At 38.3% G+C, this 17778-nt stretch overlaps 1 protein-coding gene across 5 annotated transcripts in view; it reads right to left on the bottom strand.

The window, feature by feature from the left end:
• LYN (LYN proto-oncogene, Src family tyrosine kinase) overlaps nt 1-17778 on the bottom strand; it is a 51916-nt gene that overhangs the window by 20206 nt on the left and 13932 nt on the right. For 2 of the 5 annotated variants that reach the window (XM_068671886.1, XM_068671882.1), the window contains exons 2-8: nt 10344-10480; nt 9159-9207; nt 8961-9066; nt 8507-8605; nt 8298-8401; nt 6489-6638; nt 5130-5282 (exon numbers count right to left, since the gene is read on the bottom strand). In XM_068671886.1, the coding sequence (XP_068527987.1) occupies nt 5130-5282; nt 6489-6638; nt 8298-8401; nt 8507-8605; nt 8961-9066; nt 9159-9207; nt 10344-10475 (793 nt within the window). In that variant the 5' untranslated portion in view covers nt 10476-10480. Of the gene's footprint in view, nt 1-5129; nt 5283-6488; nt 6639-8297; nt 8402-8506; nt 8606-8960; nt 9067-9158; nt 9208-10343; nt 10481-14449; nt 14721-17778 lie in introns of those variants that run through there. The other 3 variants (XM_068671883.1, XM_068671885.1, XM_068671884.1) reach the window with 3 other exon arrangements.

Below are 17778 nucleotides of genomic sequence, written 5' to 3'. Positions count from 1 at the left end.
CCCAATACTGATGTTTTCTGCAGGAAAATAGTCTATCCTCGTCCTCTGGTGGTAACATACAAAACAAAGTAGCATGAGAGCATTAGAGACATTTGATCCTGATCTGTCTCTCACTCATTTATTTCATCAGGTTTTGGGGGAGGTGGCGGGAACGATACACCACCAGTGAGGAAAGGTGGTTGTGAACTCTAGGGATTCTTCAGCAAATGTTATGATGTCTATAAAAAATGGACCCTTGACAGCTCAGAAAAACTGGAATTTGTTTTACCTCTTTCCCCCACCCATTACACGTAAAGCCTTCACAGAGCATGAGGCCCTACCTCTTCAGCTAAGCTGGTGTCACCTAGCCACCTGAAAGAAAACTCCCATCATCTGTGAGCCAGAAGTGTCAGAGCACGAATAACACATGAAGAGGAACATTATGTTAGAATATCGAGCTAGACAGACACGGAGCAGGCAACATCTTTTCAGTATGCATCTGTACTACCAAAGCTTAATGTCTTAGTCCTCAGGTCACGTCACTTATGATTACTAAGAGGACCCCACACTCGGTTTGTCATGGTATTCCTTGGCATGTGATATGAATGAACTGATGCTCACTTTGCCACCTAAACATGAACTCAAAAGGACAGATAGATAAACAATGAAATTCTTGCTTACATCTAGGTCAGCTGACATAAAATTCAGATTCTTTGTAACTAATATTCAGCTCCTGTACGTACTGTAAAAATACATCTGTGATGCTGATGAGATGTACTAGCCAGTTTTCTTGGTTCATTTTAGATGTCTTCATGAAAATAATAGTATTTCTGAGGTATGGTTTACTCTGATTTTAATAACAGCTGCATAAGAAAATACACCCCAAAATGTTTGTTACTTATATTCTAAATTGGGGTTTACAAAATGAGAGAATCTTTTACACCTGAGATGCAAGCAAAATGAGTCTCATTAATAAAATACACCGTAATGGCTCCATTTGGCTTGTTAACTTTTCTCTTGTCCCTACTTGAGAATTCTATTCATGGATTATTAATGTCACAGAGCATTATGGTTCACATCATATCAATGCACACTAGGAACAAAAATGCATAAAACATAGACCCTACTCTTACAGTGCTACCCTGGTTCATCAGTTTACTAAAGAAGATGCCCAAATAAACTAAACTCCATAGACGAAAACCCTTTCATACCATGGCAGGAAGCAAGTCCCTCAGCAGTTTAGGCTTTTGTTAAAAATTAGATATGATGCGAGGAATAATAGGCAAATCTGAGGAATCTGACAATTGTTTACAGAGAGCTATGCTCTTCTTACATGTATGAATAGAACCCCTCAAAAATTGTGTTTTGCCCATTTCTTTTGGAGTTAAATATGGTATTTTCACAGGCAGGTTGCCAGATTTTCACATGGGCTTATTCAGGCCAAGCTGTGATACAAACTCATAATAGGCAATAAGTTGAGCCTACCAAAAGCATTTCTGAACAGATCTCCAGGACTGAAGATGGACGGCTTTGTGAACAAGTCTACAAGAGGCAGCTTTCTCCTTCACACTAATTCCCTATAAGGTTATACTGGAAACAACCTGAGCTAATGAAGTGTGATACTGTTAGAAGTCAGACAATGTCTCAGGCTATTGCAGCTGCAGGAGGTACAGTATTTCCAGGATGCTGTCTGGAAAGAGTCAGAATGATGGCAGCTTCTCTGCATCCTATGGCACATCAGCACATCACTCTTCCTTCACCATCTACACCATAGAACGGTTTGGGTTGGAAGGGCCCTTAAAGATCACCCAGTTCCAACCCCTGCCATGGGTTCCCACCCACCAGACCAGGTTGCCAAAGCCCCATCCAGCCTGGTATTGAACACCTCCACGGATGGAGCATCCACAGCTTCTCTGGGGAGCATGTGCCAGTGCCTCACCACCCTCTGAGTAAACAATTAGTTATGTCTAGTATAAATCTCCCCTCTTTAAGTTTAAAACTATTACCCCTTGTCCTATCACTACAGGCCCTGGTAGGAAGTCTTTCTCCATCTTTCTTATAAGCCCCCTCTAAGTATTGGAAGGCCACAATAAAGCCTTCCTTGGGCCTTCTCCAGGCTAAACAATACCAATTCTCTCAGTCGGTCTTCACAGGAAAGGTGTGCCAGGCATTTGCAGACCCTCTTATGGACCTGCTCTAACAGATCCATGTCCTTCTCGTGCTGGGGACCCCAGAACTGTGTGCAGGACTTGAGTAGGCACAAAGGAGTAGGCATGCAGATGTTCTGAGTGATGGCATTTGTCTTCCCAAGAAACTGTCACATGTGAAGATGTCTGAACAACCGCCTGACATTGGGAAGTGGCAAATAAATTCCTTATTTGTCTTTGCTTGTGCAGCAGCTTTTGCTTTACCTTGTAAACTACCCATATCTCAGACCATGAGTTCTCACACGTTTACCTTTCTGAATCTTTCCTGCATCCCCCCCGGGGGCAATAGACTGAGTGGTCTAAAACATACATGTGTTATCAGCATTATTCTCATCCTAAATCCAAAACACAGCTCCATACCAGCTACTAGGAAGAAAGTTATCTCTATTCCAGCTGAAACCAAGACAATCTTCTCTAACATATGCTAGCTTTCTCCAAAACCCAAAAGTACACGTGCAGGAGCAGGATGTCAGCTTGGAAGCTCAAAAAATACTTATTGTTGAACTAAAAAGACTATAAGAGATTCTGGCAAATCTTCACATTGCAGTAACAATATTGTCTCTATCTTCCCATATACTACAGAGTGGTTAAGGTTGGGAAGGACCTCTGGAGACCATCTGCCGAACCCCCTGCTCAAGCAGGGGCACCCAGAGCAGGCTGCCCAGCACCACGCCCAGGTGGCTTCTGAAGATCTCCAAGGAGGAGACTTCACAGCCTCTCTGGACATCCCGTGCTTGGTCAACTATCATAGTAAAGAATTACTTCCTGATGTTCACATGGAACCTCTTGTATTTCATTCTGTGCCCACTGCTTCTTGTCCTGGCACTGGGCACCACTGAAATGAGACTTGCTCTATTCTCTTTCTACCTTCCCTTCAGGTATTTCTAGATGCGGATAAGACTGAACCCGTGCCTTCTCTTTTCTGGGTGAAAGGGTCCCAGTCTTCTCAGCTCTTCCTCAGAGGAAGAGATGTTCAGGTCCCTTCAACTTCTTCAGGGCCCTTTGTTGGTCTCTCTCCGTATCTGTCTTGTTCTGGGAAGCCCAGAACTGGACAAAGTTCTTCTGAACCAAACACTGTTCCCTCTGAAATCAAAATCCTTTAGCAAGCAGAAGTGTATTTGGTATTGAAGCTATGGAATAGTATTTCTCATTCGTACTATTACCTAAACATAATTTTACTCCAGATGAGGTAAGTAATCAGTCAAGTCTAACAAGTAGCTTATTTCTCAGTATCTCTGTTTAACTCCTGATGCCTCTGGTTAGTCATCACTACAATCAACACTGTTTGTTTATATCCTGCACAGGTGACCTGATAAGTGTTTTTCAGCCTGAACCTCCTTGGCTTTAATATTAACCACGCTCCTGATTTGAAAGGATCTGTACTGAGCAAATCAGCTTCTCTCGCTTCAGAAATGAAGCAGAGAAGAGGAAACACAGTGATCACTTCACAGTACATTAATTTTTCTCACAGTGCGACAATTCAGATAAAAGGGTTAGGCCCAATTTAGATGTCAAAATAACGACACAAATAAGAGGAAGCATCTTGAACCAGAAACACCCTTTTAAAGTTTTACGCCTTTGTGTGTGTATGCAGAAGTAGTCACTTCCCATAATGATCTACATTTTCAAGCAGGTGATAACATTCTGCCATGAAGTCTTCCACAGCGTTTCAATGTCAGTTAATTATTTCTTGGCCTGGTTTATCAGGAAGAGAAAAACTGTACAATGGCTGACACCTGTCTCAACTGGCAAGTAAATTGTCATTTACGTATAACACAGCCAAAGGCTTTCTTAAGCCTTTTGTTGTGAAGGCAGATGAAAGGCTGAATTTGTCTTATGTTGCATCATGGAGATGTGTCGCTGACATTTTTGCATAATTTGTATCAGCAGATTGTACCTATTAGAAAACATCTCTTCAAAACAACGAAATATCAAGTGTGTTCCTGTTAGACTGCTGCACTCCTGTGGGTCATTAGAGTACCCTTTGCATCTGTTAATAAGCTTAGGGATATGCTTCTAAGTTTCTTAAAAATGCCCCGCTTGTAGAATCATAATAATACCAATAATAAAAAAATGTTGTAATAGTATTAAAAAGATTTTATTGCTATCCAAATATAACCTCCAAAAAGGAGACTCAGGGAGGGGTTAGACAATGATTTGACCTGAAGAAACATCATGGTGAAGACTTTGGAAGGAAGATATAGTTTATCTCAATTAAGTCAAGTAAGATGGTAACTGTTAACATGTGTGTAACCAATGAATTACACACAGAACACATAATATGCTTCCCAAAAGAATACTCAGACCCCTGAATAGGCAGCACTTCAAAAGCAAGAGAATTAAAACATTTTTGCAGAACACGATTAGACAGTGGTCGTAGCCAGGGGAAGCCATTGAGGCTGAGAAAATAAAAATGTTTTTAAACAAGCAAGGTTAATTATGATTATAATAATTAACACTATCAGTTTTAGCTGGTTATATATTAAAATTTACTACTTGTAAGTCTTACAACGCTCTCATTATTGGGGACCTGCATGATAGTTCAAGGCTGGGGGTGATCAGTCTCTTATCTTCTACCTACATCAGCCACCTGCTTCCTGAGTAGCAAGCTCCAACAATAATCTTGTATTAAATATCTCCTTTTTTAACCAGGTTATGGTAGTCCCATCCATTATATTTCAGTCTCTTCTTTTCCAACAGATGTTAAAAACTTTACACATAATTTGCTATAAGGCAATTTGTTCCATGTCTGTGTCAGGTGCCTTATCTTTCACAGATACTCTCTCCTATTATTTTTCCTCATGAGAAGGTGTATTCTGAGCCTGACTGTTCTGTTTTTACAAGTATATCAGACAAGGCTTGCGTCCACCATTATTCTGAGTGATTCTTAAACTGTACTTCTTTCAGCAGATTTTAATATTATTTTCAAAGAAATAAACTTACCCATCCAGACTTCTCCAAACTGACCAGCTCCAAGTTTCTTCACTAATTTAATTGATTCCCGTGGAATTTCCCATGCATCTTTATCCCATGGTTTTTGTGGCTTAGGACAAATACAAGCTTTTTCCAACCTTCTACACAAGCCATCTGATTGCTCTGTTTTTTCGAAGGAAAAACAAAATATAAAATCCATTTCAATCCATTGAGTCAAAGACCATTTGATTTAGGTGTGCATTAACCAGCTCAAAATAATTTTCAAACAAGTCAGTGCCTATGAAAATGTAATCTTTTTAGTGCTTTCACACAACTTTAAGTGCTTCTACAGTTTGAAATTCAGGGACAGATTTAATAGAGAAGTGCCACACACATCAGGTTATTTTGTTTTAATACAGTTTGTACCAAATAACTATAAGATCTGATTGCTAACAGAAAGTACGAAGACGCACATTGGTGTCAGGCTTGAAATCTTTATTCTGAATCTGTCCTTAAGTTTTCTTATGCTGTGTCGTTTTAGATGTGTGCACACATAAGAATGCAAGCATAAGTAGGTCACAATTATTTCTTCTCCAGTCACTTACCACCTATAACTTTAATACAAATGTAAAATAATTCCCAGGTTTATAAACTGTGCAGAAGAATTACCACGCATATCTAACAACTCAGAGAAATGTCATGGCCAAGTCTTTGGCGTGGCTTTGAAAAATGAATGTGATTTCCTGTCTCACATCTTTCTTATTCTATGTCTTCCCAGTGACAAGACAAAAAATATATATTTTGGAGTTACCCACCATGAGGTTATACAGAAAAAAAGGTCACTTTTGTAGCTAAAATATAGGTGGAAACTTGTTCCTATCCCCCTCCTTTTGTTAATAATAAATGTGTACATTCTCTGTAGGTGTAATTTTCTTTTACAGCCTTCAAAACTCCATTGATGAAATAAATAAATAAATCTGTAGGGAAAAAAAACTTCAACTCTCAACATCAAATATAAGAAGACAGTTAGAAGTCTATACCTATTTCTGCTAATCGTGATTACAAATTTAATCTCAAATACAGAATTTGTTTCCAATGCAGTCAATTCTTACTATAGTTTCACATCATCATCACTATGGTGAGATGTTTCAGAAAACTATTCTTTATTTTACAATGGTATGCAACAGAGCAAGGAGTGTTAGGTCTGATTATATAACAACCTTACTTGGGTTCCAACAAGTTTTACTTTATCTTCAATAACATGCACGTCTGAGTTATTTAGAAAAAAAAGATGAAAAGGTCTGAAACAAAACAAGAAAGCATTTATTTTCCTTCACAGGAAATAACGACTGTATTCTATTAAGTAATCCACTAATGGATTTAACTTACTTTGATAATGTTTGATCATATCATTGATGCTGGGAAAAGTTATTCTTGGAGAGATATAAAACCCTCCATTGTCTAGACTCCTAATTTTGTAGTGCTTAATGACATCACCATGTTGCGGATCATAGTCTCTTATGGACAAGGAATAGCTGCCTGTGGATAAAGAAAGAAAGAATATTAACAGATAACAAGTCTGTACTGTCCGCACGCACAGCTGAGCTCAACAAAGTTACCTTGTCTACTTTTTTTTTCCCACTCTTCTATTTCCTCAAATAACATTTTGCAATCAACATGAGGAAGTTAGCCAACAGCTGGTTCTGAACCAGTTACCAAAATGCTTACAGTCAGACTTTCTTTTTCAATCTTATTCAGTAAACTTTAGAGTTCCATAATTCAGACAGCTCCATGATTAACACACACTTCTGCATAAAGTCCCACTTTTTGAGTGGAACCACCTGGGAAAGGAACTCCACAGTTGTCACACTAATGAGACAGGAGCTAAAATTTGGAGATCAGCATCTTGGAAAAGGAACACACTGGGGGCCATGGGCCAAGTAGCAAAAGGATTGTTTAGAAATGGCTCGAGGCATTGAGGAGAGAAAGAAGACCTCTTAATACTTGGGATCCTAACCTCAGCTAGGATTTAAGATGGAGCAGCATAATATCTGTCCTAAACTACAAAATTCTTGATTTCTTCCACTTATACAATTCTTGTCATCCATTTTGAAAGGACAAGAAACTGCCTCAGTTCCTTCTCTTTCTCCACATGCAGATCCAGTGACAGAAGAAGCCAGAAAGAAATATTTTATGGGTACTTTGCATTACTCCCATCACTCTCTGCTGAATTTAGACCTCTGTCTTCATTTGAGACTAAAGAAAGAGTGATGTGGGCCCATTACAAAGAGCTACCTAGTCAAGAATTATTGAATTATGTTGGAAAAGACTTTTCAGATCATAAAGTCCAGCTGTTAACCTGACTTACAGAGTCCCATCACTAAACCAAGTCCTAACATGCCATGTCCTAACACCTCTTATTTACCTCCAGGAGTGGGGGACTGTTCTACTTCCTTGGGCAGCCCATTCCAGTGCTTGATCTGCAATGTTAGGGCCAAAAAACTACCCATGTGGAGAGGAAAGACATATGATCAATTGAAGGGATTAGCATGTCTTCCTCTGGAGGGTCCAATGTTAGAGTATCCAACTGAAGCATCCAACTAGGACCCTGTTAGAATCAAGATACTGGAGGAGAACCATCTTATGTTCTCTGTCTCAGCTGAAAAGTCTGGAGCTTTTATTAAGCATTTCAGTACAAAGAGCTGTGTAGAAATATTTATCAAAAAGGTTTTTTGCTTATTTATTTTAAAACATACTACAAGGCAGAAGAGTCTCATTATGCACTAACTATATTTTAAAACTTGGAGTGATGGATACAGACCCAATAATGAAAGACTTTATTGTAAAATGCAGCTTAGGATATTTACAACTAAAATTGTCCTTTAATAAAAGAATCACAAACATTAGGAAGGAAAAGGATCTTTTCATGCACTCCTGCTTTTTCTCAGTGTAATAAGCCATATATATACAAAACCACCACTGCCACCATGCCCCATCTCAACTCAGTAATTTGTAACTCTCCTATCTTTCTCTGGTGATTTTCTCATCCTTCTTATTCCTAAGTAACTACAGTAAATTCAAACAAGACACACTGGAGTAACTCATTACCAAGTGCCACTTGATGCAATTTTTTGTGAAGCCAGATCACGTGTTTTTAACTCTTCTATCAATTCCAAAATCACCCATCCCAAAGCCTACCTTTTAATGTTTCACTTTCTCTGATAAGGAATGCTCCAGGAGCATTTCCAGGAGCCAGGAGTTGCCTTTCAGCATCTTTTCGGGTTATGTCCTTGAAGAACCACCTGGAAAGTATGTCAAAGAGTTAGAACCTTTTCCCCTCACCCACAAAGGATGCAACACCAGGGTGAAAAATAAATTTGCCCCTACTGAGAGGACAGAGAACTTACTCTTCTGTTTCCAAGGTGTTTACTTTTGCTACATAGTTGCTGGGAATGAAACCTTCTTTTTTTGTTATGAGAGATTTAGCTTTCCACCATTCTCCCAGCCTAGAAAACAAACAAACAAAAAAGATAGTACTAAAAGGAAAGCAGAGTCATAAAGGGTTGTTAAGGTTCCACTGTGCTGAGAGCTTTGCCTGTGCCAGAAAGCACAAAATCACCATTTCTCTGTACTCAAGCTCCTCTTAGAAGCCATTGGTTCCATCAGATCAAAGTTTGGTCATTGTCACCAAGGACAGCTGTCAGGCCCTATCAAAACTACACATACTTTTATATTTTGACTTATAAGGGATCTTCCTTAACATTCATAATCTCATGTTATGAGCAGGATATAAAAAAATTAAAAAGGGATTTAGATAAGTCCAAAGAAAAACTACCATATAATCAGTACTATCATACTTACTCCTCAATAACTTTTAGTTTTTCTCCTTTTTTGAACGACAAGTCATCTTCATGAAGGCCATCATAAGGATAAAGAGCTACAACAATGACTCCATGCTCTTCCGTATCTACAAAGGTAGAAGGCCAAAGGAATGGTCTCATTATCTCACAGGCTGACAAAGCATAGCACACAGGCAGTAACATTTGTAGGAAAACATACCTTCATTGGCAAATATCTGTCCTGGTAAAAGGTGTGCCTCTGTATGTGCCTACAATGAAATATGCCTTTAATTAAGCAGTTTTACATTTTTGTGACAAGTCTACATTACAATCATACATTATTCAGTTACTTTAGTATTATCCTCTATGTCTTAGATTAAAAGGAAGCATTTTGCAATCATTTCTGACCATTCTTCAAAAGCAAATTAGTGTGGAAAAATATAGCAAGTCCCAACTAGATTCAGAATTGAACTGCTCAGACCTCATGAAAGTGCAAAACTAAGCTGTGGGGAAGTTCACATTTTGTGACTTCTGCTAAACAGGCTTAATGCAAGGGAACTTAACAGGACAGTATCACGTTGCCAGTATGAGGAGCTGTCATGCTAAAGAACTACAAGCACATCTACACTTCTTAGGTTCTGCAGGATGAAAATTGTAATTAAGAATAAGTGCAAATGGCAATTGTGATTCATGCACATTGATCCAGAGTCCACTGTGCCAGCTGGTGACATGCACAAAAAGGGTGTTAGTCACACTCACAGAGAATTAGGTCCCTGAATAAGGACAATTAGGAAATACCATTTCCTCAGCACAGTAGAGAGGGTGGGGGAAAGAGGAACTAGCAAATCTGAGAAACATCAAACCCCCTTAATACCCAATGGGATTCCCCTTCCCAGCACCCTTCCTTTAGCTAGTTCCTCTTACACCACAGTTCTGCACACTTTAGAACTGCATCCATTTTGCTCCCCCTCAGTTCTTACCTACACATCTTGTGCGAGGTAAAATACTGGCCTTCAGTGAATAAAAGGAAAGTTGACTAGGAATGGTAGAGGTAGAGAAATAAACAACTTCTGGATCCCACAACTATTAATATACAACACTGATAAAACACAACTAAAAAAAAAAGTTTCTAAAGTTACCTAGCATTACACTACAGACACAGCTGTATCTAGATCAAAGGTCTCCAAGGATTAATGTTTTCATGCAGAAATTATGATACGTGACGAAGTAATTAATCAATTTTTTTTAAAGTGTTAATTCTTTGAGGGTGAACTGCACAAAGCCAAATTGTAGACTAATGATTAATTTGGATCTCTTCATGCATATGTTTTGGATTGAAATTTAAGCTATGCCAGTCATGCTTTGATCTTGCTACTGGAATTCTCCCCTGAGACTATCTACTTACTGGCCTTTGCTGTTTATTGGACGTTGGATCCCTCACATAAATAGTTCGTTCAGTTTTACGTACTGGTTGATTCTTCAAATCTAGCCCATCTCCATGCAGATTGTCTTTCCTTTTTGATTTTATACATCCCATATTTCCTGTTGGAATAAAAAATGTATTAAACAAAAACATTATGCCATAAGCCAAGCAGTTTCCCATCCAGTCACCTGGTTTATGTAGCAAAAATTTACTTCCTTTCCATACACAACAGTTTACTGGGAGAACAACTTAATGTTAGGAACACATGCTGAAAGTTTTATTTCTAATGCAAAGGAAATAAATGATTTCTTGTCTCAGTCCACAGTTGAAGTAAATATATCAAAATATTCATTTCCCATTCTAACACTTTTATATTTATCATATTTTCTCCTCAAACACCCCCCAAACCCTTTCAGTTTTTCTGATTTTTCTGTGAACTTCCAAATAAATGTAAGAGCAAATGTAATTACTGTAGTGAAAACTTGTTTCGGTGTTTTAGAGAGAAGGATGCTTCGTAAAATGTAGGAAATATTGCAGAGTCTCTAGTGTAGCAGATCTTCAGGAAAAATATTAAATAAAAAAAATCCACTCCAAATGATGAGAACCACACCTGAAGTTAGCAGTTCCTGTGTCTCCCCACTTTATTTTGTGTATGCCAGTCTAACAGGGAGCTCAGTGTGATTCAAATCTCAGGTGAGCATGGATGATTTGTGCAGTCCCAGCTCCCTGGCAGATATGCTGCTGCTGTGCCTTTCAGCAGTGAATTTCCTTGTTCAGATGAGCCTGTTACAAAGGTCTGAAATTGACCATAGGTGTGTCAGTGATGATAAACCACCACACAAATATTTATCCTCCAATATAATTTAGAAGAATAATCCTCCTCTCAGGCTGTGCATCCATGCTAAATCAGATGAGATACAGCTGCTAGCATGTACACGACTGGAACCTGACTGCTAATCCCATGACGTAATTACACTGTACTTCAGCAAGCACATATACAATGTTATCTCCATGCTCCTCCCTCAGAGGATAGTAATTATACTTACTCTTGAAAGAATCCACTATGAATGCTTTACAAACCTCTTTTTCCTTCGTCTCTCCCTCCTTTCAGGTCAGTGCTCTAATGCTAGGTTTACAGACATATTTTCTCTTGCAGGCACACACTCTCACTCCCCCTGCCCTAATTAATCTTTAAAGCCAGTTCTTTGAAGAACAATGTAAAACTTAAAAAAGGGCTCAGTGCATATGCAGGCTCAAGCAAACCAGCAGTAAATGAAATACACCTGGAGAAGCTAAAGCAGATTGCTATGCCCTACACATCTCACTTTTACCTCCATCGTTGTGAAGAAAAGGTTATCACAGCTAACAGTTATAGTAGAGGTGCCTACTTGTAGACTGTTTCAGCAGAATGGCACCTTAAGCACCCTATCCCTGTAGGCAGAATTAGCTGTATTGGTCTGGGTCTATATTAAGACTTGTACTTTTGTAACAATACTGGCAATAGTCATGACACTAACTGACATTGCTATAATAAAACAAAGCCCAGATGCAGCACTCCCACGTGGCACCTTCCCACATCACCTTCATTTCGATCTCCCCTCCTGCTGTTGAGGAAGCACCACATAATGACAGATGCACTGTCCTGTTCGTGGGCTGAATGTTTTCTTCTAAAAATAAGAGGAAGGCATTTGCTGTCCCCTCCAATTTTGCAAATTATGTTACCTATTGTCAACAAATTTTGGCTGTCCGTATAATTTCAACAGGGATCTAGTGAACTGTGATACTGGTTTACAAGAAGCATGAGAACTCATTGCTCCCCTTTTTTTCTCTTGAAGTAAAAGGAACCACACAGAAAATCAATAGGCACTGACCAGGCACCACCACCCCACACATGCAGAGCATACGGTTTCCTCTTCCTGTCTGTCAGCACTTCATTCTTCCTCTACTTGCTTGAAGGCCCTGCGGGGCACCTTCAGCCAGAAGCTGCCCTTAGAAGCCAAAATCTTTAATGCGTAATATTGGATTGTGAAAATGCCCATTGGGAGATTTTCCAAATGCTCAGTTCTATGTGGGTTACGTGCTAGTCATTTTGAGGAAAATGGGAAGGATTTTAATCATTTATTTTTAATAGTTGTGGATATATGGATGACTTGTTTCATAGTAAGGGTTCATAGGAAATTTTTGTACACCCATAGGCATGCTTGTGTTTGCATGCTCTCACCAGACAACTGGAAGCCCAGTGTTTAATTACTTGCTGTATCTGCAAGATCAGGTGTATAGCCATCTAAGTGCTAACCTTTTTTGCTCTTAAATAATTCTGCTTCTACAGAACAAACAGCTAAAGTTGAGGACATAAGGTAATTTGATCTAAATTGCCTTTGCCTATTGCTGTAAGAAAGCTGAAGATATCTTTAGGGACTGCAGCTCACACAGTGCCAATGTAAACTCATAGAAAAGCATTTTCACTCTGACTTTTCTGCAGCTTAAAGCACATGAACAGTAAACCCATTGTGAGGTTCTTCTGGTAAGCTCAAGGTTAGCATTTGTTTGTGACAATGACAACAAGAGATCAGTAATACCAACGTGCAGGTGCCACATAATCCCACAGAAGTAAACTCAATGCCAAGTGAAATAGCACAAATACAGCATGTGAAATAATACATGTGATGCACCAAAGAGAGAAGATCCTGAGCCTCATCATGTAGAACTGTTTTCTTTTTTCCCCAAGGAGATGAAAACCCTTAGTCCTCACAGAATTTGGCTAACTAAAATGCTAATGTAGATACATCTTGAGACTTTTAGCTTCCTTACAAAGCAGGCCTCTCATTCTTGCAAAAGAAACATAGAAGAAAATGCAATGGCATAAAACAATGTTTAGTACTTAACATATATATATATATATATATATCATACACTTAACTGCATTGATGTAAAATATAACTTTCTGACATGCTATTTCTGAACAAGGATAGGCAGACTGTGGAGAAAACGTATAAAGAAGTTGAAAAAGTATTTCAAGCACTAGAAACCGGATCAATGAGCACATGTTCTTTTGATACTGTGAAATGAAAGATTCTTGAACTCTTCAAAGGCCACAAGATCTTATACTTCTACACATGCTAGCACTCTGTAAAGCTGCATATGCTGGGCTCCAGACTTCACATGTAAAACTCCACAAGCTCAGTCCTACAGCCAAAGCGAACTTAACTATCTTAGTTTCAAAAGCTTCTGCTCAATGACTGACTGCAGCAGTCACTGCAGTATATACACTGAAGGGTATGTACTCAGCTTGTTTCATCAGCAATGCCAGATGCAATGCCAGTACCACAATATTACACATTTTTACTGAAATCTGATCAAGTTCTTTCCCAGGGTTTTGGGAGTGGTATTAAGGATTTGTAGAGCTAGCATAAACAGCAGGCACGGATGGGAGAGTTCCCATCAACACACATTAAATAATGGATTTCAAAATACAAAATGCTATGTAATTACCAGAGCTAATCACAAAAATTCAATCCTAGCACATTACACATTCAAAAAAAAAATATCTTTGAAATATAAAACGTGTATGTAGTATACATCTTTCTTAGTCTGTAGAGTACTCATAAGGAAAATCTGAAGGGGGAAAGTTCAGTCATGCACGAATAAAATATTTTACTTAGTGTAAAATGTTTATTTGCATAGCTCTCTCTTCCTGTATCGCAATGAACATCAAGGAAGTGTTTTGAGCAGATATAAAAAGAAAGAGAGTATGGTAAGTAAGAAAACAATACAGCATCATTACAAATGACACTATGTTATTGTTCTTCAGAGATAAAAATAATTATGACACCAAAGGAAATGCTATCAGTCTCCACTCAGACATTTCCCATCCAATACTTTTTCAATACAGAAAATGCTACATCTCATCCATGCTTTTCACTTATTGTCCTGTCCCTACTTCTAGACATAAAACTCTTTATAAAAGTTAGCAGCTATGTTATATACATATGTAAAAAAAAAAAAAAAAAAAAAAAAAAGAGTAATAAGTACTCTCCTAACAAAAAGCATCATATCATATAACATTGCTGAAAGATAAAGACACATACTTGAATTAATATCTGCAGCACGGTGATAGCAATCCAAGTTCAGGCATCCTTCTAAAATCCACAAAACTATCCTTACAAACACAGCCAGGTTGTTTCACAGACTCTGTCTAGAGAGACATTTGCCTTGAATTTTTCCCACTGAATCCCTTATTATCTTCCCCTATTTCATCTTGCTACAGCAGCACTTGAGTCTTTATTCCAGAATAGATTGCTAGGGTATCAGAAACTAGCACAACGTTTCTTCAAGGTTAAAAGCTGCTGCCTATCCCAGAAGCATGGTTGTGTTATCTGCTTTCTGCTACTTCAGGCAGTCAGAGATCGTGTGACCATTGCCTGTCCATCCACCATTTTTAGCATTTGAGGTTTCATTTCCTCCCAGTGTTTATCTTCTGTATCATCTAAGAAGCCGATCTTATTTTTCATTTTGTTCATTATCACAACTATTGGTATCCTTGTGATTCTATTGCATACAATATTTACAGTGCAAATTAGAAACCATTTCCTAAAAATCAACCTGATACATCTTGGAGTTTCTCGAGTTAAGTAAATGATTTTTCCAATCTCACAGATTTTTCAATTATTTAGAGCAGCTTTAGTTTAATCTTAACAGATAGTTTTTCATAAAACACCTAAAATAGATTATACTTTGGTGATTTTTTTTTCCAATAAAAAAAAATATTTTAAGGAATTTGATCTACAACATTGACCATACAATTTTATTCAATAGGTGTCTGTTTTTCAAAAGAACAGTAATCATGTATATAAACACCAATTCTGTGGGTGGCTTAGTCCTTTAACAGATATATACATTTGTATTTTAACAGATACAAAGATGAAATGAATTTATATTCCATTATAAGGTTTATCAGCAGTCAACTCTTCATTCAAGTCACTCAACTGTATTACACATATATAGAGCATGCATATATGTGTATACGTGTGCATAGAGACAAGTGTTCCTACACAGTACAAATAAGACAGAAGTACATTAAGGAGGAAAAAAAAAAATCAAGACCCCCAAGTTATTCGAATTCTTTAGCACTGCTTTCTATATTTAAGTTCCCAAGTCAAATAACAGGAAGCAATTATTTTCATGTATATACAACATTGCTTTTAAAGCTGAAGCTTTAAAGCAGCTTGGAGAACAGAGAGGTAATCATTTTAGTTTTTAACACATCTTTCAAAAATTGAAAATAATTTATTTTCCCTCCTCTCTTCTTCTGTAGCTTAATACTATTTTGTCTTAGTGTGGCCTTTAATGTCTGCTATTTTGCTGCTACTTCACAAGTTATGAGGCCTGAAGGAAAGACTGATGCCTTCATTAGATCTCCCAAATAATAAAGATTGTGAGACTTCTTTGCATTACCTTCAAGGTTAAGGCAGAAGAGTCTTGAAAAACAAACATACAAAAACAGAGTTTGAAAAACAAACAAACTTGGATGTAAAACTGCTGGGGAGGAAGAATTGTAAATTGACCCTGTCCAAGGACACAAACACCTGCTTTCTCAGTACCCTCACCCAACTTTATCCATAACTTCATTTGACAGCTTCATTTTCACATTCTAAGTGAAAAAAAAAAAAAAAAAGAAAAGAAAAAGAAAAGTGTGGCAGGGAAGGAATCTTCAAATTTAAGGAATTCATTTATCTTAAACTTTGTTGCTGACTTCCTTTCTGTGTTGACCTGCTACCACATCAGTTGTGGTACCTGTGCTGCAATGATCTTCTTTACCTCTGTTACTGGGACTATGGGGAGGAACATCTCTGAGGGACCTGGGAAAACCACATGCATTTCTGACCCATTGTCATACAGTGCAGAGTGGCAAAGCAACCTCCAAGGCATGCAGAGGAGTTTATTTTGAGGTGGTAGAGCTCAGCAAAGGTGTACTGGCCTGTACACATTTCCATAGTGCCACTTAAGACGTGTTACTAGGCTAGAGTGAGAATAACAGCGACAAAAATAAATTAGCTGTGGTCAGGGGTGATAAAGAATTGAACTGCAGAGCAACTGAACTGAAGTGGATTCCTTATTCCTTTCCTGACCCTATGTGCTGTCTCAAAAATGATCAGTTTTGGTTCAGCTTTGTTTTTATACCTGCAATTAATCATTTCACATATACATATACATTTAAATCTTACTGTAAGTCCTGACTGCCTGGTAACTTTCATTAAAGCAGACTTGCATGTACAGAAATCCTGGGTCAGCTTTCATCTTGGGCTTGTTTCACTTCCTACGCCTTGTTTTTGCATTAGGGACCAACTACAGAGACTTAAGCAGTTTGTTCTTCCCTCACCCTTCTGCTGAAATAGTTATGTATGTCTCAGTTGCTCCTCAACTCATGTATTTTAAACTGTTTTTAATTCAGCTTATTTCTATTGGACCAGGTTACATCATCTGCATGCCTCCCAGATTGAATCAATCCCGTAGATGATACAGGGACAAAAAACCACCATATGCTCTCTGAAATGCTTATAAAGAAGGAGCACAAATAGCCTCAAGCTACCTGGTGTTTAACTATGACAGCCTTACCCGGTAGACTTTTTGTTCCTGTGAGACACTATAGTCCAGCTGGCAGAATTTCTAGAACAGGAGAAAATTTTGGCAGTTCTTAACCTACTTCAACCTTTTTCTGGCAAAAGGTGAGACAAGGACAAAATAATATTTTGACATCATATATATAAACAAGCAAAGACAATAAACAATTTAATCTCCAATGTAACCTTCAAAAAACAAATATTACTACAGTGTTTGTAGCACACTGTGAGAACTCATCAAACATTTAAGTCAAACCCTCAAATTTTCCCAGGGTACACTTTTATAAGAGCACGACAACACAGCTATCTAGTTTATCACCATGACCAGAACACAGGACCAAGAATTACTCTGTGGGAAAGGCAGATCTGTTCTGAGCAGCACGATCACATCATATAAGCTCAGTAACAAGTCTATTGAGCTCTGGTTATACAGAGCTTTGGGGGGTGGAACAAAATATTACTGCTGAAAGGATTCAGATCCTCACTACAGCTGGTTTTGAACTTGTCTCATAATTCCCAGTATTAAACAGTTTTGGGGGCCAATAATGGCATTTAGCCTAAATAGCTCTTCATCTTCTCAGGCAATTAAGAAGTCACATCTCTCAGCCTCTTTTCTAGGTTTTAAAGACCAAGCCCTCTCGGTCTTCTCCATGTGCAGTGGTCATCCCAGCAGCCCTTCCCTACATCTGTTTCAGTTTGATCTCATCCCTCTTAATGATAGGAGGCTGGACTTGGTCACGCGCTCCAAGATGACTTTCAGCAATGCCTTACAACAAATAGCACTGCTATTTCTTCCA

The sequence above is a fragment of the Anas acuta genome, chromosome 2 (assembly GCF_963932015.1).
Source record: "Anas acuta chromosome 2, bAnaAcu1.1, whole genome shotgun sequence".
Taxonomy (NCBI): domain Eukaryota; kingdom Metazoa; phylum Chordata; class Aves; order Anseriformes; family Anatidae; genus Anas; species Anas acuta.
This window is presented reverse-complemented; position numbering and strand designations above follow the sequence as displayed.